The sequence below is a fragment of the Haliotis cracherodii genome, unplaced genomic scaffold, assembly GCF_022045235.1.
Source record: "Haliotis cracherodii isolate W230 unplaced genomic scaffold, xgHalCrac1.p SCAF_6, whole genome shotgun sequence".
Taxonomy (NCBI): domain Eukaryota; kingdom Metazoa; phylum Mollusca; class Gastropoda; order Lepetellida; family Haliotidae; genus Haliotis; species Haliotis cracherodii.
In genome coordinates this window covers 28,510,560-28,529,099 of record NW_027266319.1, presented here as the reverse complement: position 1 = coordinate 28,529,099, position 18,540 = coordinate 28,510,560, and the positions used below count along the sequence as shown (strand labels likewise).

The 18,540-nt window shown below is 42.8% G+C and overlaps 1 protein-coding gene across 1 annotated transcript; it reads right to left on the bottom strand.

The window, feature by feature from the left end:
- Window positions 1-2,415: 2,415 nt before the first annotated feature.
- Window positions 2,416-16,976, bottom strand: LOC139446001 (amidase-like). Its single transcript, XM_071227270.1, has 11 exons — window positions 16,958-16,976; window positions 11,810-11,917; window positions 9,985-10,111; window positions 8,749-8,921; window positions 7,994-8,133; window positions 6,418-6,618; window positions 6,075-6,149; window positions 5,321-5,480; window positions 4,550-4,612; window positions 3,884-4,171; window positions 2,416-2,606 (listed from the first exon to the last, which is right to left on the bottom strand). The coding sequence occupies exons 1-11, from the start codon at window positions 16,974-16,976 to the stop codon at window positions 2,416-2,418; spliced, it is 1,545 nt and encodes a 514-aa protein (XP_071083371.1).
- Window positions 16,977-18,540: the final 1,564 nt, after the last annotated feature.

The window sequence follows — 18,540 nt, the reverse complement described above, 5'->3', positions numbered from 1 at the left end:
GTTAGAAGAGGTCTTCAGCAACCCATGCTTGTGTCGTAACTGCTTTCGGGCGTCAAGTGCGACCCTACTACAGTTACTAAATGTATTGCCGTTCCTGGTCATCATGGTCAATTACGCCATGACTTTGCAACTCCCCTTGTCCGCAGCGGCTCGGCTCCGTCAAGGAGTGATTGGTTTAACGACGCTTACTCCAAGTTGTCTCTATCAGCTTTCATACTCGCATGATAAAGAAACGCAACACCAGCTTTATACTCACATAGTTTTACTTACTCTCAGCCCATCTATCAATACAGGACAGGATCAGACCGGCCAGACTCGTCACTAATTGGGGAAAACTTAGAAAGATTCAATCGATTGCAAAGCGCGCTCTCCTCTCCTAATGTTGAAGGTATCATTTTATAATGTTCGGGCCTGGCCTGTTTTTGTCACATGTCACAATACCTAATTTTCATTCGTTAAAAATTAGATCTGACCATGAACTCATGTGTGTCGTAATCGGAAAAATACAGAAGCCTACGTGCCAGATTGCTAATCTCTATATTGATTTTGTGACTCGCCCGGATGCTCCAAATGAATTATATCTTAAAATTCTCTGCTTGTTTCATTAACTAATGGACGATAACCTGGAACCAATCCAATGATAAATATGAAATGTCAGAATAGACTTGTGATAAATGGAAATGTCTTTTATCTATTGATTACTTTCGAACTAAAAGTTCTCTGTCACAAACTATATCTAATGCAACTCCTCATTGCAGCTATAACGGTTTTATTTGTGACCATTTTCTAATGTTTTTGAGATGCATTTTTAACCTTATAACACTTGCCATAAAAGGCGACTATGCTTGTCGTAAGAAGCTACTAACGGGATTGGGTGGTCAGGCTCGCGGACTTGGTTGATGGATGTCATTTATACCAATTCGGTGGATCGATGCGCATGATGTCAATCATTGGATTGCCTGGTCCAGACTCAATTATTTACAGACCGCTGTCATATAACTGGAATATTGCTGAGTGTGGTGTTAAACAATAAATAAACTTACAATCTTTGGTGAACGGCACTACTGAAGCTGTTATTGCTGCCATTTTTTACTCGAATCGATACATTTTGTTACCCAAATATAATTATGTATTCTCCCTGGTTCCCTAAACCTAAGTCACGTTATCTCATTGCTACCTTGTCAGTTCGTATTTGGCAGTGTTCACATGTTCACAAATACGTTTTGCATAAAATCTCGGGCATAACTATACGTTGCTAGTAGTGAGTGAGTGAGTATAGTTGTACGCCACCTTTAGCAGTATTCCAGCAATATCTGGGCGGGGGACACCAGAATTGGGCTTCACACATTGTTTCCATGTCGGGAATCGAACACCTGTATTACAAATAAACATTCTATTTGGCCAGGTGTATTCCTAATACAGGACATTTACCATCCCGAAACCTGTATTACAAATAAACATTGTATTTGGCCAATGTGTATTCCTAACACAGGACATTTACCATCCCGAAAACTGTATTACAAATAAACATTGTATTTGGCCAGTTTTTATTCCTAATACAGGACATCTGCCATCTCGAAACCTGTATTACAAATAAACATTGTATTCTTATCTCTCACAAACGGTCTACAGATTTTTTCCTGGAATGTGCGCATTAATATATTACGTCACAAGATCTGCGATAAGTCAGTCGGATAGAGACAACAGGCAATATAGTTCCAATTGAAATTTGTCTTCGGCTATTATTTGGTTACTGATAAACTGAGGTAGCAATGTCTCATCAATGAACATTTGAAAAAAATAACTACAAACTGAAGGTTTTTTTTGGTTAACTCTTCTGTACGCGACTTCATTTACTCGACGATAGGCATTGGTGGTGTCTTATTTACACGATGGCGTTCAAGTTGTCCCCCATAATCAGTCCAGATCTGAAACAAAAAAAGACTTAATTTAACTGTGATCTATTATCCCAGTTAAAGGTTCGATGGTCACTTCCGACTCGATGGCCGACAAGGGTGACACCATGTTTGTTTGTAAACATTTTTGTTATACATTTTAATTGCAAATGTGGGGCGGTCGGGTAGCCTAGTGGTTAAAGCGTTTGCTCGTCACGCCGAAAACCCGGGTTCCATTCCCGACATGGGTACAATGTGTGAAGCCCATTTCTGGTGTCCCCCGCCGTGATAATGTTGAAATATTGCTAAAAGCGGCGTAAAAGCATACTCACTCACTCACTCATTTTTTGCAAATTTACCCGTTAGTGATCCAGACGGAAACTGTCGAGAAACCTACCCATGATATTATAAACATATAATTTAGAAATATACATTTCTTCAGGTTCTGATTCGGATAATGTCGAAAATATTAATTGATTTTAATTAGTTATATGTCCTGCTTTTATGATCAGTATAAGTTTTACTTGTCTCGGATCTCTTCGTAGGCTCTCGCCACTTGGTAGACTGTGGTTTCGTCAAAATGGCGGCCAACAATCATCATCCCAACCGGAAGTCCATCGCTGAAGCCTGCGTTGATGGAGAGAGCAGGATGTCCGGTACAATCAAAAGGCGAGGTGTTCAGGTTCATGGAATGACTAACCTTGAGTAACTCTGAAAATCCATAATTGTATAGGTTTCACCACTTGAAAAGTCGTTAAATGTTTCACTTTTTGTAAAATTTGAATGATGTATTCGCTGAGGGCACCAGCTACCCCCCCTCCCTCACAACTGAAAATGAAATTATATTATCACTTTTTGACATTTTGATTCGAAAAAAAGACAAAGATAATGATTGTTTGTTTGTTGTTTAACGCCGCACTCAGCAATATTCCAGCTATATAACGGCCGTCTGCAAACAATCCAAGGATTGATCGCATGAGCATCGATCCACACAGTTGGGATACGATGACATGCATCAACCAAATCATCGAGCCTGATCACCCGGAATATCAAGGTTAAACGTCATCGAAAACTGACTAAAGGTGCGCTGGTCCATCAGGAGAATGCATCTGTGCTCATGGCTTGCAAAGCATAACCGTGGCTCTGAACATCATCCACCAGATTTGGCAAAGTCAGATGTCCACCTCTTCCTAACCTTGAAGAAAGAACTATTTGACAAGCAAAATGCAAATGCTGATTAACGATCAATGACCCATCAACTCATCTTTAGGCTAAGAACATTTCAGTGAGTGGGTGATTATGGTTTAACGCCGCATTTAGCAATATTCCATCAATATCATGGCGGTGGACACCAGAAATGGGCTTCACACATTGTACCCATGTGAGGAATGGAACCCGGGTTTTGGGCGTGACGACCGAACGCTTTAACCACTAGGATACCCCACCACCCCCTGAGTTTTTCAACCACGCTCGTACAAGTACAATGTTCATGTAACCTAAGTTGTTAAACTGAATACTCCTTATACAACTTATGTAATTGGTTAAGGAAATGTCCTTTTAATGTATATTTATAAGCACTCTTAAGTACTCTGGGGGCACAGGTGGCCCAGTCGTCTAAGACACCGCGATTCGCTGTACAGAGCTGCGTCCCTTGGGCACGCCAGAAACCTATGATTGTGGGTTCGAATCCCGGTTCGCCCCGATTATGTTTCTAGGTTTGTCAGCACCATACCCGTGCTCGTGGGTTTCACCGAAGTGGTTAACGTCTGAGACCTGCATCACTTCGGGCTTTCCTCGCTTATTAAGCTGGCACACCATGATATGACTGGAATACTGTTAAAAGCGGCGTTAAACCCAACTCACTCACTCACTCTTAAGTACTCCACATGTACACCTGATCACATAAGTCGTCTATGTTTTGCCTAGAGGTTCTGCGGCTATTCGATGTGCCTTACTTTCATAATTCCATGAAGGAATATACCCCGTACCTGTATAAGTGGCGTCAACTTTCGGAAGTTTCGATGCCTTATATGGCAAGGTCGGCATCACGATGACGTCATACTTTTCCAGAACACGGTCGTACTCTGAAGTCAGCATCATGTTGAGGTTCTGTCCCTTGGCATAAAATATATTCTGATAGTTCCTGTTGAGATACTCGGAGGTCAGAGATGCTGCTTTCATGACAATAGACATATCATAGGGCCGAGCAGCAACACCCCGACATGCAGCCTGCAGCATCGATATGGGGTAGAAGCCTTTCCAAAAATAGCCAGTCCCTATGAACAAGTGAACAGAGTTTTACGCCATATCATGACAGCAGCCTGTGAATAAGATAATCTCGGAGCTACTCTCTCTTCAACCTTGCCACGTTTCAGATGAAGAGTGTTGCATTTGTCAAGCTTAAAGGACATGCCAATATCATCAGAAATAAACTCGACAAGGAGAATCTGTGGTTTTAGTGTGGATTCTCCTTTGGCAAGAAGTTCAAGGTCCCCCGTGTTAAGGAGGTGAGTAAGAGGTGTTTGGGGATCTGTGCTGAGGAGGTCAAGGATTAAAGAGACAAACAGAAAAGCAATGGATTAAAAGAATCGCCCTGACATATTCCACTTCTAATAGAAAAGAAATCCGAAGTCTATTAAACGCCTGAACTTTACCATTGCCTTTCACCATGCAATTGTAGGTGCCTTGGAGACAAATAGCGTTCCAGATAACAGGTCCTGGAATAGGAAGGAATTGGAATGAATGTCCGTGTCAACGTTTTTGTCATAATAAGACACTTTTCAGCATATGGCATAAGTCTGGGGGCACGGGTGGCCCAGTCGTCTAAGGCGCCGCGATTCGCTTTGCAGAGTTGCATCCCTTGGGCACGCCAGAAACCTATGATTGTGGGTTCGAATTCTGGTTTGCCCAGTTTATGTTTCTAGGTTTGTCAGCACCATACCTGTGCTCGTGGATTTCACCGAAGTGGTTATAACGTCCTGCATCATTTCGGGCTTTCCTCCCACATTAAGCTGACACGCCGTGATGTAACTGGAATACTGTTAACAGCGGCGTTAAACCCAACTCACTCACAATGGCATAAGTCTAGTATGACGTAATATAGGATCAGGAATCATTGCGCTACTGCATTCCTCAGGGATATTTTATCAATTGTTTATCAAGCGCTGCTGATGTATATTGATCTGAATGTTGTTCATTCATGAGACTGATGAGAATGATTATCAAGGTTCCAATAATTGCATTTCTGGTTGAATTCATTATCTTAAAACATGTTAAAAAAAAATGTTCTCGGATCAGGTGGTTCTGTTTCATGGATTTGTGCCCAGCTTTCAGTCTCTGGTTTGTATAGATGAATGAAACAGACGTATGAACTAGTTTCAGTCTTATTCGTTCACACATCCCGAAAGCAGAAATGGTTACCCTACCATCCAGATGTATGGGCAGTGATACTTCCTCCACCTCCGCCCCTGCTTCCTTCAGTCTATCCACTTCTCTCCTCACTATCTCCACCACGTCAGGCTCCGTACACACGTCAAACCCTTCCTTCAACACGCCGATCTTCTTGCCGGAGATATTCACATTGATCTGAAGGGAATGAATGAGTGACGTGTTATGTAGTGATCCTTACATGCAACCTAATGTTTAAAATACTTGCGATATTTGGATTTCATATTGAATGAGTGTGACATATCTTGCAGCATATATAAAATGTGCAATCACTTTGTATAAAGAACAAGTTAGTTTTCAACTGACATTTTTGTCTGATTTGAGTCAGAATTAGATATATTAGTAATTTCAGAACGGGGACAGATGACGATAAATGGTGATTAACAGAGATGCTGCTGTTAATGTTACACGTTCACTTTTTCAGTAAAATGCTGGACTAACCGACTAGACACGCCCCTGCTCGCTATTGTGACGTTGAGATCGAACGAATACACATATACCTGTTTCGTATACTGAGGGACGTTGAGATCGAACGACTACACACGCACCTGTTGGCTGTAGTGAGGGACTTTGAGATCGAACGACTTCACATATACCTGTTTCGTATACTGAGGGACGTTGAGGCTGACTACACACGCCCCTTATCGCTATTGTGAGGGACGTTGAGATCGAATGACTTCACATATACCTGTTTCGTATGCTAAGGGACGTTGAGGCTGACTACACACGCACCTGTTTGCTATAGTGAGGAACTTTGAGGCTGACCGGTTGTCTGGGATCTCTGCCTCCATCGTATCCAGCTATTACCTACAGAAAGCATGTGTGCTTTGAGACATGTGCAGCTTTCAGGCTAATCAAACCAACAAATCTCCTACAAAAGATGGTTTTCATGGAGACACACCACACGCAATTTCTTTTCACTCTAACTTCAAAACCACTCGTTTGTGACATGCCTTCAAAATTGAAATCAATCCATTGCCTACAACATATACATTTCTGTTATTGGGGAGTAAACATTTCAGCGTAATGCTTCGTTCATGGAACATGTCCATGTTTAAAAAAGAACACCGTCTACCTCCAGTAGTAAGGCATTGTCTTCCACGGTTCTTGTCATTGGTCCCAGGTGGTCCAGTGTCGTGTCTATAGAAATGGCCCCAGTGTAAGGAACCAGTCCATGTGTCGGCTTCAGTCCCACAATGCCACACCAGCTGGCTGGGATCCTGATAGAGCCTCCCTGGTCTCCCCCGACGGCAAGATCCACAAGACCCATAGATACCTGTCATAAAATGAGCACAGCGTTCAAAGGAATTCTCAGTTACAAAAGATATATACATCACGTAGATAAGAAACGGTCTATATATACCAAATAACAATACACTCTTCAAAAAAAGAAACGCACGCGTAGTATATAGTTAATTGAACCTGACTACAGAAAAAAATCCGGTATATAAATTGGATATATATGATTGAAAAATGTTAGCGGCCTGATATTCGACAAACGGTGCGTCAAAACGCAGCCATTGTCGATTTGCAATGTCTGAAACGGCATTATTTTCACACTTGTTCAAAAATGTCATGGAGGAAAACAGTAAAGCAATATACACGTGCAAGTTATGGCATTCGTAACTCGTGGTAGTGGCTTTAAAAGGCAAGTATAAGCCAATAATCTGTCATTCAATTGTCAACATTTTTCGAGTTCGAAAATGCCGACTCAGGGCTGCCGATCGGAACATCGCCATATGACGTATCCAAAGAGGGGTATCGCAGTCTTCTGTTGCACGCCACTTCAACGTTCACCACCACACCATTTGCCGCCTTTGTGACCGATACACACAGTTCAATTCCACTACAGACCGTCCGAGAACCGGCGGACCAAGAGTTACCGCCCCTGCACAGGATCGCTACATTCGACTGTTCAACCTACGTCATCGCAATGCAACAGCTATGGAGACTGCAGGACGCATCCCTGGTTTGAGGAGGAAATCGTACCAGGAAGCATCTTCGCGAGGCTGGAATCCGACCCAGAAGACCAGTTATTGTCGCTGTTTTGCAATAGATCCACTGACAGCGACGCTTGTGTTGGTGCCATACCTTACAGCCTTGGAAACGAGACGAGTGTGGTCTAGCGACGAATCACGATTTCTTCTTCACCGGCGAGATTGAAGACAACGTGTTTATCGTCGTCGAAATGAGCGTTTTACCCCACATTGTTTACGTGAAATCAACAAATTCGGTCGACAACGCGTTACAAGCGGAATGGCGCAGAATTCCACAGGACATAATTCGAACACTTATCCAGTCAGTGCCGAGGAGATTGCTGCCCGGGGCGGTCACACGATATACTGAGTTCAGCGCCACCTTGTGGCCTTATGTGACATGACAATGAACAGTTTTCAATGCCTTTGTACAACGACAAAATTTAACTATCGAGCTCGAAATTTTCATATTTGTATCTATGATATTAACTTAAATATATCGACTTTATTAGGTACAATAAATTTACTAATAATCTACCTGTGAGTTTCATTTTTTGAAGAGTGTATATAGAGGGTATATTCAGCAACCATAATATTATGGACATTTGTGACATCACATAAGTATATGTACTTCGTATATAGTTTTATTGCAGACAGGGTTTCGACAGTACTGACCAGTGCGGCGCTGCCACCGCTTGATCCACCTGTGGTCCGGGTCTCATCATACGGGTTCTTCACAGGGCCACTCGCGCATGTAAAGCTACTTCCGCTTTTGCACTGGTTCTCCACTGACGTCTTGCCAATAATGTGACCTCCTGTTGGGAATTGTTTCATATCGATATTTGGAATCGCTTTCATGACGTTGAAGCTAAACATACATTAAACTTAACGAAATAAAATTGAAGAAGGGCAAGACGTGAACGTGAATATGCAAGTGGCTATTGATTGGGGTCCAAAAAGAGAGAGTTGACAATTCAAAACTGTTCCCTATAAAATTCCCACATGAATGTCACCACATACAAGATCACGATTCATCGTTCACATGCACTATGTCTGTGACGTTTTATATTAAATTTTATATTCACATGCAGTATGTTTGGAAATTTTCTTGGAAGTCTAGATCGGTACACACTGCTGTCACCTTATACGTATGTCCATTATAAAAAAATGGTTGGATCGGTTTACATGTGTCTGTAGGGTCTAGATAAGTTGACCTCGTTTTTTATCTTACTGAAATGCACCGTACGTTACTGAACTGTGTACGTTACTGCTCATTGTGTTATATATGCTGTGAACATCATGCAATGTGTTGAGACTTTATTTAACTATTACTGGTTATGCAATGTATTTAATGTATGAACACAGCTTCTAGTTGGTATATGGTCAACCGATTGTGTTTGTGTTGAAATGTTGAAAACTACTGGTATAACCTGCATCTAGGATCCTTGTTACCAAAGTCGCATCGAACTCTGGCGTGTAACCTTCCATCAGAGCTGTACCAACGCCCATCGGAACACCGGCCACTGCAATGCAGTCTTTGATGCCCACTGTTTTACCTGCCAACTTGCCATTGTAGGCGCCTTTGATGTCACATCGCCGATACCTGGAAATAATTATAATCATAGAAGGTTTAACAGAAACCTCTACTCAGGAGTCTGTGCATTCTACAACAGTTTGTTTGTTTGTTGTTTAACCCCGCACTCAGCAATATTCCAGCTATATGACGGCGGTCTATCAATAATCGAGTCTGGTACAGACAATCCAGGGATTGACATCGATCCACGTAAATGGGATACAATGACATGCATCAACCAGGTCAGTGAGCCTGACTATCCGACCCCGTTAGTCGCCTGTTTCGAAAAGCATAGTCGCCTTTTACGGCAATCATGGGTTGCTGAAGACCTATTCTACCCCGGATCTTCACGAGGGGAGACAAGCATGGGTTGCTGAGGACCTATTCTACCCCGGATCTTCACGGGCTCTACAACAGTGATAAGCTAGATGTTGTTCCAGTTCCAAGGATTATAACCCTAGGGTCAGGTGGTTGTCCATTTTGATTTATACATTAAATAAATCAGCAATCCTCTTTGGGTAGAAAGTGAAAGGTATTTACCGTGTATTTGATTGTAACTGGAATAGAACTGTCCGTTAAACTAATGTGATCCATATCCAATCCAGTTGCTTTTAATAAGCAATAACTTGGGTAATGCCTTTATATCGTGTATTTAATTGTAACTGGAATAGAACTGTCCGTTAAACTGATAATCGAGATAATCGAGACGCTCTTGCGTTGACGTTTTATATTTACTCCTTACAGTGAGTGATTGGGTACACACTGTTTAACAGTGTTCCAGCTTTATCACAGTGACCTGCAAATAACCTACTCAGAAACAGGCAATCTGAAAGCTAAAAGCATCAGCAAAATACACAGAAGCCGATTTCCCAAATCGTTTTCACGAAACTGGGGTTCTATTTTGACCCAGAATCACCCTGGTTCAATTGTCGGACGTGTTGTGGCAGCAATGTAAAGGTGGAAATATCGGTATGTCAATGTGGTAATGATGATCTAATGAATCGTCAGCTTTGTCAGTTCAAAGAGCAACCCATCATGTGTGTTGAAGGATTGTCTAGCATTGGTTTGATTTTCGCTGACGTCGGCAACTTACCAGGCATTGTACGGGTTGTCAGCTGGAACCGGCTTGTAACCCGGAGTTCGAGGATATTTTACCGGAAGTGAAGGTTCCTGGAGTTGCCATAAGCGGGTAAAACCGCCAGCAGTACCTTTGAACTGATCTTCAATGGTAAAGGTAATAATTATTGTCATTCAAACGTAGCGACTCTGTGAAGATGCGGGTAAGAATTTGTCTTCAGCACCCCATGCCTGTCGTAAGAGGCGACAAACGGGATCGGATAATACGTGAAAGATAATGGCATTAATCATTGTTTGAATAAATTCTAATGTGAAGGTAACCCGATATAGGGCATTCTCACTGGACGAGAAGCCAGACATATGACGGCGAAACTTTGTTGCAAGGTTCATAACATAATGACAACAAATTTTGACATTCACATGTATTTCACCAGCTTATTCTTGAAATAACATAAACACTGACGGACTATTTCTACACGCCTGAGGAAACCGTTGGGACTTCTCCACCTCGAATAAATACAGAATCGCTGTTTCTGTTCATTTGGACATTTTAAACTGGAACTCAGCGTTTTTGCATACATTGGAAAAAGTCAAAGTATTTGACAGCATGCCTGTGATCGAATATCCCACTACGACCTATCCCACTGAAGACAACGAAGTCTCACCCTAGCTGTGGCTAGATTTGCAGTAAAAAACAAGTGTACGGCAATTTATGTAATTTACTTCAGTGTCTTTTCGCTACATCTTTATAATCGCCTTTGAATGATTCGCCAGTACTTAACCACCACATGTGTATTGCCAACTTTGGAAATCTCCACCGTCAAGTTGATTTTTTTCTGTCCATGAAGTAAATGTATTACTGTCGGTTTTAGTGACTTACTTACATTTATCATCAAATGATGATATTAGCTGGTTGTTGTTTGACTGTCAGTGTAAACATGAAATTGTGTATTCATCCTTCGAGGTACACAATAGGGATAAGAATTGAATGTCACTTTGTGTTAGTTTTGAAGCACGTAACTTCATAGAGTGAGAGCTACACATTGTATGAACGTCATTCCAAGGTCCAAGCTCATTCACTGTTTGACACTCACTTCATGAACGTACCTTCTCCAAAACTCATCCAAAGTAGGGGGCACGGGTGGACCAGTCGTCTAAAGCGCCTCGATTCGCTGTGCAGAGTTGCATCCCTTGGGCACGCCAGAAACCTATGATTGTGGGTTCGAATCCCGGCTCGCCCCAATTATGTTTCTAGGTTTGTCAGCACCATACCCGTGCTCGTGGGTTTCACCGAAGTGGTAAACGTCTGAGACCTGCATCACTTCGAGCTTCCTCCCACATTAAGCTGACGCCGTGATATGACTGGAATAATGTTAAAAGCGGCGTTAAACCCAACTCATACACTCACTCATCCAAAGTAGAAGTCCGGTCTCAATTATCTGCAATGATGTGGTAACGTGCAGTGAAACGTCTTTAACGTTTGTTAAAAGAACCATCAGTATATGTGGAGTGAATCCCATATATTGAGATGATGTTAATGCTCGAGTTAAAGGTTTGACCGAACGATGTCGAACTGGATCAACACGAATCAGCTCCGGAGATTTAAGACGTTTACCACTTTGGTGACTCCCCTACCCAACACACATTGAGAACGGGTATGGTGTTAGAAAAACAAGAAACGATATCAGGGAGAAACGGGATTCGAACCCAATATCATAACATGGCACTTCTCAGAGTCGCAAATCTGCATAGCGAATTGCGGCTGCACAGCGCATTGCGGCTGCACAGCGAGTTGCGGCGCTTCAGACAACTGGGCAACCCGCGCCCCCAAGTCAACTTACCACAAATTGCCTCCAGTTCTTCAGTGGAACATTTCAGCCGGAGGTCATCAGAAAGTTGCTGGAGGTCATTGACAGACGGGCAGCAGACAGTTGGGGCGTGGTAGAGGTCTGAACAATACAGGAAGATATACTCTCACACGGGCATCAGAACGTATACCCATACCTACTGCAAGAGAGCTGGTACAAAAACATAGCAAAAAGTAATTATACTAGTAACCATAAGCCGGATAACATTAGGACGTTCAGTATACTGAAAACCATAGGGGCCTTGAATTTTTCCGTTATGGATCAACTTCAAACAGAGCTATATTTTCACGAGTTATGTTGTGCCTGCTGCTTTTTGTGTTATCAGATGGCCCAGCGTGCTGATACTTTCTTCTCTGCCAAAGCGCCTGTTAAAATGGACTGCACTGAGTCTCTTCTGGGAAATGGCTTCTTAACTAGCAATATGACGTTCAGTCTTTCGCGGGTCGGTCATCACCGTCTCGTGGGTTCTCTATCATTTCTGGTGTTGCGGACGTGGCGGGCGTGACAGGCCTTCAAGAACCAAGGTCGCCTACAAGTTTGTCCATTTTCCAAAGGTCACCTTATTTTTGACAGCGAAACAATTTGCTCAACTGATTAATTTATGTGTGGATATGCCTCCATGGAATCCTGTAAAGGCCACAATACACAATTACACGGTGTCTTCTATGTGAGGCTATGAACTATCAATCAATGTATTTTCTGTTAACAAGAAAAAAACCTTTCTAAATATCGGCCGTCATTTTGTACGTTATGCAGCGGTAACTGGCGTTCGTAGCCATCACTACGACTCCATTTCTTCCCAAGGCATTATGTAGTAAACAGAATAAGCCGAGTGCACCCGAAGGCAGTCATATTATAATATCATGTGGCCAATTACTGTTATATAATGTTATATGATTTTAGGAACTGATATGCACTAAGTACGCGGAATAATACATATTTGTATGGTATTTTGATAAACGTTCTTTCATTATGTTTGCATATTCATATTTATCCCTGTAAAACATTAGGATCAGATGATTCAGCATAGAGCACAACACACAGGTCTTATTGAGACTTATATCTGCTTGTATCTTTCTTAGGCCGACACACTTCTTGGCGGCCATGCAACTAGACCCTGACCGCAGTTGGATGGGACATAATATATTCCTTTCTTTAAACACACATGGTTGCAAAATCCTATCCAGTAGGTTAGGAGTTAGTATATTAAGTATTTAGGTGAAAAGTACACAGTACATAGTAGAAAATACTTGACCATGTGAAGACAGTGCAAGTCTGCACATTGTATGCCAACAAAGCCATTAACCTATGAATGAACATTGTCCAAGTATCAGGCATGGCCTTATTTAATTATTGTTTGGTTGTTTAACGTCGCACTCAGCAATATTCCAGCTATATGCTACAGTAACTGTAATGTCAAGAAGTCGTAATATAAAGTCGAAACGCCAGTCACTCTTTCTCGGCCCTGTGCTCTATTTTACTCTACCCCTACCTGTTCCCGACGCCATCGCTGAATAACTGAGAAAGCTTATCATGCAGTCGACAGCTAAACTAACACTACTATTTGATGTAGTGTCACGATGTACATGACCCGATACCGGGTAGGATAAGACCCATAGTTATCACGAATAGCATCTTCATAACCCGAGTTTAAAATAGGTCACCAGTAATCTATGCTTGTCGTAAAAGGCGACTGAATGGATCGGGAGGTTTAGAATTAGTACCTTAATGTGTGTCTAAGCACTCCGTAGTGTGTGTTTGGTTTTACGCGCTTTTGACAATATTTGAACAATATAACGCCAGGGTTGGTTGTTGTTGTTTTGCTGTTAAACGCCACATTCAGCAATATTCCAGCTATATGACGGCGGTCTGTAAAGAATCGAGTCTGGACCAGACAATCCAGTGATATCATGAGCATCGATCCACGCAATTGGGATCGATGACATGCATCAACCATTTCAGCGAGCCTGACCAACCAAACCGTTAGTCGCGTCTTACGACAAGCACAGTCGCCTTTTACGGCAAACATGGGTTGCTGAAGACCTATTCTACCCCGGATCTTCACGGGTCGGCATCGCGCTGGTGAATGGCGACTCGCCAGGTGAGGTCGGTTTTTAAGTGGAGTACACCGAACACAGTAATTAAGTTAACAAGCGAGGAGAGTTCCACATGAACAAGGAGTATCCTATATGATGGAAGATCATGTGTTTCGTGGGGAATGCCTTGGAATTTAGCATGGGCATTCGTGTAACAATTTAACAGTTTTTTATTTATACATGTAGAACAAATTTTAATAATGAAGATCCAGTGTTTTAATTATGAAAAACATGTGTATCTCATGGATACACTATTTGACCGATTATGTGTTTCGTGGTGATTGTCACTGGGAGTTGGAAACACCCTTGGGACTGAAACTTTCAGCTATTATATGTTTTATATGATTGCGTTAATACCTTTAGTGACAGTTAGCATAGAATTGAGAAACGAATTCATGGAAATATAACACTGTAAACTGTGTTTCAGATCAGGCCATGCTTACTCTTTTCGCGAACACCTGGTGTCATCACTGATTTTCAGTGGTCCATTCAAATAATTTGCACAGCTGTTTGCCCTTTATGCCAACTGGAATCTTTTTCCTCAGAAAATCTAGGGTGGTTATTATCTTGCATTGACAATTTATATTTAGAATAGAACATTCGCCTCTTCTTTTCAAATCACATGTTTATCTCATCACGTGACCTGAAAACGTTGACATTTTCACACGTAGCTTTGCCACTTACGTAAATATGGATTTTGTCAGGTCACTCGATGAGGTAAACTTATCATATGAAAAGAAAAACCAAATATATGATATGTTGAAAGATGAATATCATTTTGATATGTGATTGTTACCAAAACTAAAGATTATGGTACTGATGGTTGGTTGTTGGTTGGTTTCTTGCTTAACGCCGCACTCAGCAATATACCAGATATATGACTGCGGTCTGTAAATAATCGAGTCCGGACCAGACAATCCAGTGATTGATATCATGAGCATCAATCCACGCAATTGGGATCAATGACATGCATCAACCACAAGTCATCAAGCCTGACCACCCGATCCCGTTAGTCGCCTTTTACGATAAGCATGGGTTGCAGAAGACCTATTCTATCCCGGATCTTCACGGGTCGGTACTTATGGAATCAAACAAGGGAACAACGAGAAATATACGTAAATAAGCTATAAGCTGTTTATTCGGAACAACGCACATACAAAATCCCAACTTGGCAAATGTCAGGATGACCTGGAATCAGCGTGGTACACTCTGGATTAAGTTCCAATTGAGTGAGTGAGTTGGGTTTAACGCTGCTTTTAACAGTATTCCAGTTATATCGCGGCGTGTCAGCTTAATGTGGGAGGAAAGCACGAATTGATGCAGGTCTCAGACGTTTACCACTTCGGTGAAACCCACGAGCCCGGGTATGGTGCTGACAAACCTAGAAACATAATCGGGGCGAACCGGGATTCGAACCCACAATCATAGGTTCCTGGCGTGCCCAAGGGACGCAACTCTGCACAGCGAATCGCGGCGCCTTAGACGACTGGGCCACCCGTGCCCCCCCCCCCCCCCCCCCCCCCCCCCCATATATTAGAGATTCCGGAAGGTTCGTTTGTTCAGTTTTGAAATTTTTAATCGAGAACTGTGTCAATATATTTTTCAAGCGTTGTCTGCAATGGAAGTCGCCAGGTTGAAAGAGTGCTCGAGAAAGCTGCTTTCTAACGGGTTAATGTCGACTTCCTGTAAGTCACTTCAGTGGTCGGTCAAAGTTCGCGAAAGGTCGTTCTCACGTGACCCGTAATTGGATGTCCTCAGATCTTTGTTATGTGGCAACGAGAACTTAGATCTCATTTTAATGAGATTGTACTGTCGCTTCATCTTTACTTCAACCATTGGCCGATAGACTGCAGCTTTTAAACGATTACTAACTGTTCGATCACTGGCTCGCACTGTTTATTATTTTATACTTAGATCTGTCCGGCAATGAAATAAGTCGGGTCTATCGGTTATTGTGGTAAATAATGAGTAAAGCTTTATTTAGGTTTAACTCGGTAAGCGATCCGCACGATCAGTATGTGTTTCTGCTACCGCGAGGGCACTGCGCCTCACCCAAGACGCTCAGGCTTCTCCCTGCAGGCGAGAAAATAAGACTGGCGAGCAATGGCGTGCGAAGAGAGTGTCGACTGCAAAACCTGGTTGGAAGAGCTAGATTTCAGCCATAACTCCATCTCGAAATTGCTGGCGGAAGAGTTCGTCGCTCCAAGTCAACTTGCAGACTCACTGTAAAATCAGGCAAACAGACCTCACAGGGAAAGGGTTTAGATGGTTTATATTTCCAAAATTCAGGAAGGTGTAAAATTTCAGAACTGCAAATATACGGAACCGCAAAAGAAACGTCAACATGGATAGATATATGAGAAACCTTATTTATCCAAACACTGTAAACATACTTTGAGACATATTAAAAAGATGAAACTTGGCAAAACTGATCATCAAGGTTGAAATTGAAGTGTCAAATGTTCTGAAAGTGAAACACAACACTAGTGTCTGAGAAGATGGCATCACAAGTCAGTATCTCGTGTGTCCGCCATGTGCATTGATAACTGCCGTGCAACGTCGATACATGGAATGGATGAGGCGGTTGATGAAGGCCATAGGCACTTGAGCCCACACTCTGAGGAACGCCTGACGCAGTTCATCTGCAGTTGTCGGCCTTGGTCGGACGTCATTCATCCCTCTTTGAATCTCGTCCCACAGGTGCACAATGGGATTTAAATCGGGACTGAGGGCAGGCCAATGCATGGTTCTGATGCCATTCTGCTGGAGGAAGTATCTTGTTGCTCTCGCAGTATGGGCACGGGCGTTATTGCGGCGACGTGCCAAGTGAGGCATGGCGTGTCTCAAGACTTGATCAATGTACCGAGCTGCTGTGACACCATTGCCTCTCCCTGTACCGATGTTCTTGAAGACCACAGGGCCGACCCCCTGTGCAAGACCAATTCCATCAACACCATGACGCTCGGGCCACTCCGCGAGTCTCTCAACAACACAAGCATCCGAATAACATTCCCCACGGCGTCGCCAGACTCGCTCTCTGCCATCTGCTGTTGAGATACGGCTCTCGTCTGAGAAGAGGATTCTTCTCCACTGCTGTTGGCGCCAATGCTGGTGCTGTGTTGCCCTGTGACAGTGTAGGTGTCTGCTCGTCAATCGTCGACGCACGGTGTCCACACTTATGTGCATGTGTCGCTGGTGTGTCCCCATGATCTGTCGAGCAGTTTCCGCAGCAGTAACAAAGTGATCTTGATGATGCTGTCGCACAATCTGACGATCCTGACGTCGGGTGGCAACCCTTGGTCTTCCACTACGTGGTCGGTCATCAGTAGTGTTGGTGGTCTGGTACCGTTGCTGGAGCCTGTATATGGTCCTTACGTGGCTACTTGCCGGGCGGTTTGTCCAGCTTGCAATCGTCCAAGGGCTGTGTGTTGCTGATTTCTATTCAATCTTGGAAATTCAATAACGAATGAATGTTATCCGATCTGGGTGAATTTTTATAGGGCAAGACATGAGGGAACGCATGTGCATTTCAATTTGCACGGAACTCACGTGTATCGGGTTGTCATGGACGTTGCCGTGATGTGTTTGGGCGATCGGTTTTATTGTCATCTGCTTTGGGTTTTTTTTTTGTCATCAAATTTCTTTTTTCCCGACACGGTAATGTTAGATCTTAGAAACTTTGACAAAAAGTACCCAGATATTTTATGCAATGTTTCTTGGGGTGACGTTTCTTTTGCGTTTCAGTGTAGACTAGGGTATTACAACCGTTTTGGGGATTCGGTGGTATTTTTACATTGTTTTCATACATAAATAATTCATTGTCAATTAAATATTGACCTATTCCCCAACGCGGTTGTTTGTCTTTTCTTGATAAGAGTTAAGTGGTAAATAATGATTAAGCTTTATTTAGGTTTAACTCGATAAGCATAACGCAGCCAATCCGCTGCTCAGGTCACGATTCGCACGTACTTCTGCTACTGCGAGGGCACTGCGCCTCACCCATGACGCTCAGTCTTCTCCCTGCAGGCGAGAAAGTAAGACTTGTTTTGGGACGTCCGTACTGAATAGGCCTCATCGCCACGCCTTTAGTCGGACGATAGAGTTTCCACAGATTACAAATGAAACTTTTCAACATCTGGATATATAAAGCTGTTAGGCAAATTGACATCCCGACCCTTATCTTCCCGATTGATTGTCATTTCTGTCCCACCGTCATGTGTTGCCTGGGCAGTGTACTGGTCTGTGGTTTACCCTTTACATTTTTGTCATTGTATTAGCTAATTGGTGCTTCTAGGCTTTCATACTCACAATTCATGTTTTGCACGCGCTGCTTCTTCTGTAGAATTGTTTGCATGCATGGTATCTACTGGCCATGGCTTAGTCCACCTGATAGAATGGACCCGTGAAGATCTGGGGTAGAATAGGTCTTCAGCAACCCATGCTTGCCGTAAAGGCGACTATTCTTGTCGTAAGAGGCGACTAACGGGATCGGTTACTAGGTTGATGCATGTCATCGATCCTAATGGTGTGGATCCATGCTCATGATATCAATAACTGGATTGTCTGGTCCAGACTCGATTATTTACAGACCGCCGTCATATAGGTGGA

Excerpts from the sequence above, each read along its gene's own strand:
- LOC139446001 (XM_071227270.1), bottom strand. Across the intron at positions 8,922-9,984 it reads GACAACCCGTACAATGCCTG|GTATCGGCGATGTGACATCA; the intron begins GTAAGTTGCCGA and ends AATTATTTCCAG. Across the intron at positions 4,172-4,549 it reads TTGCATGGTGAAAGGCAATG|GGACTGGCTATTTTTGGAAA; the intron begins GTAAAGTTCAGG and ends ACTTGTTCATAG.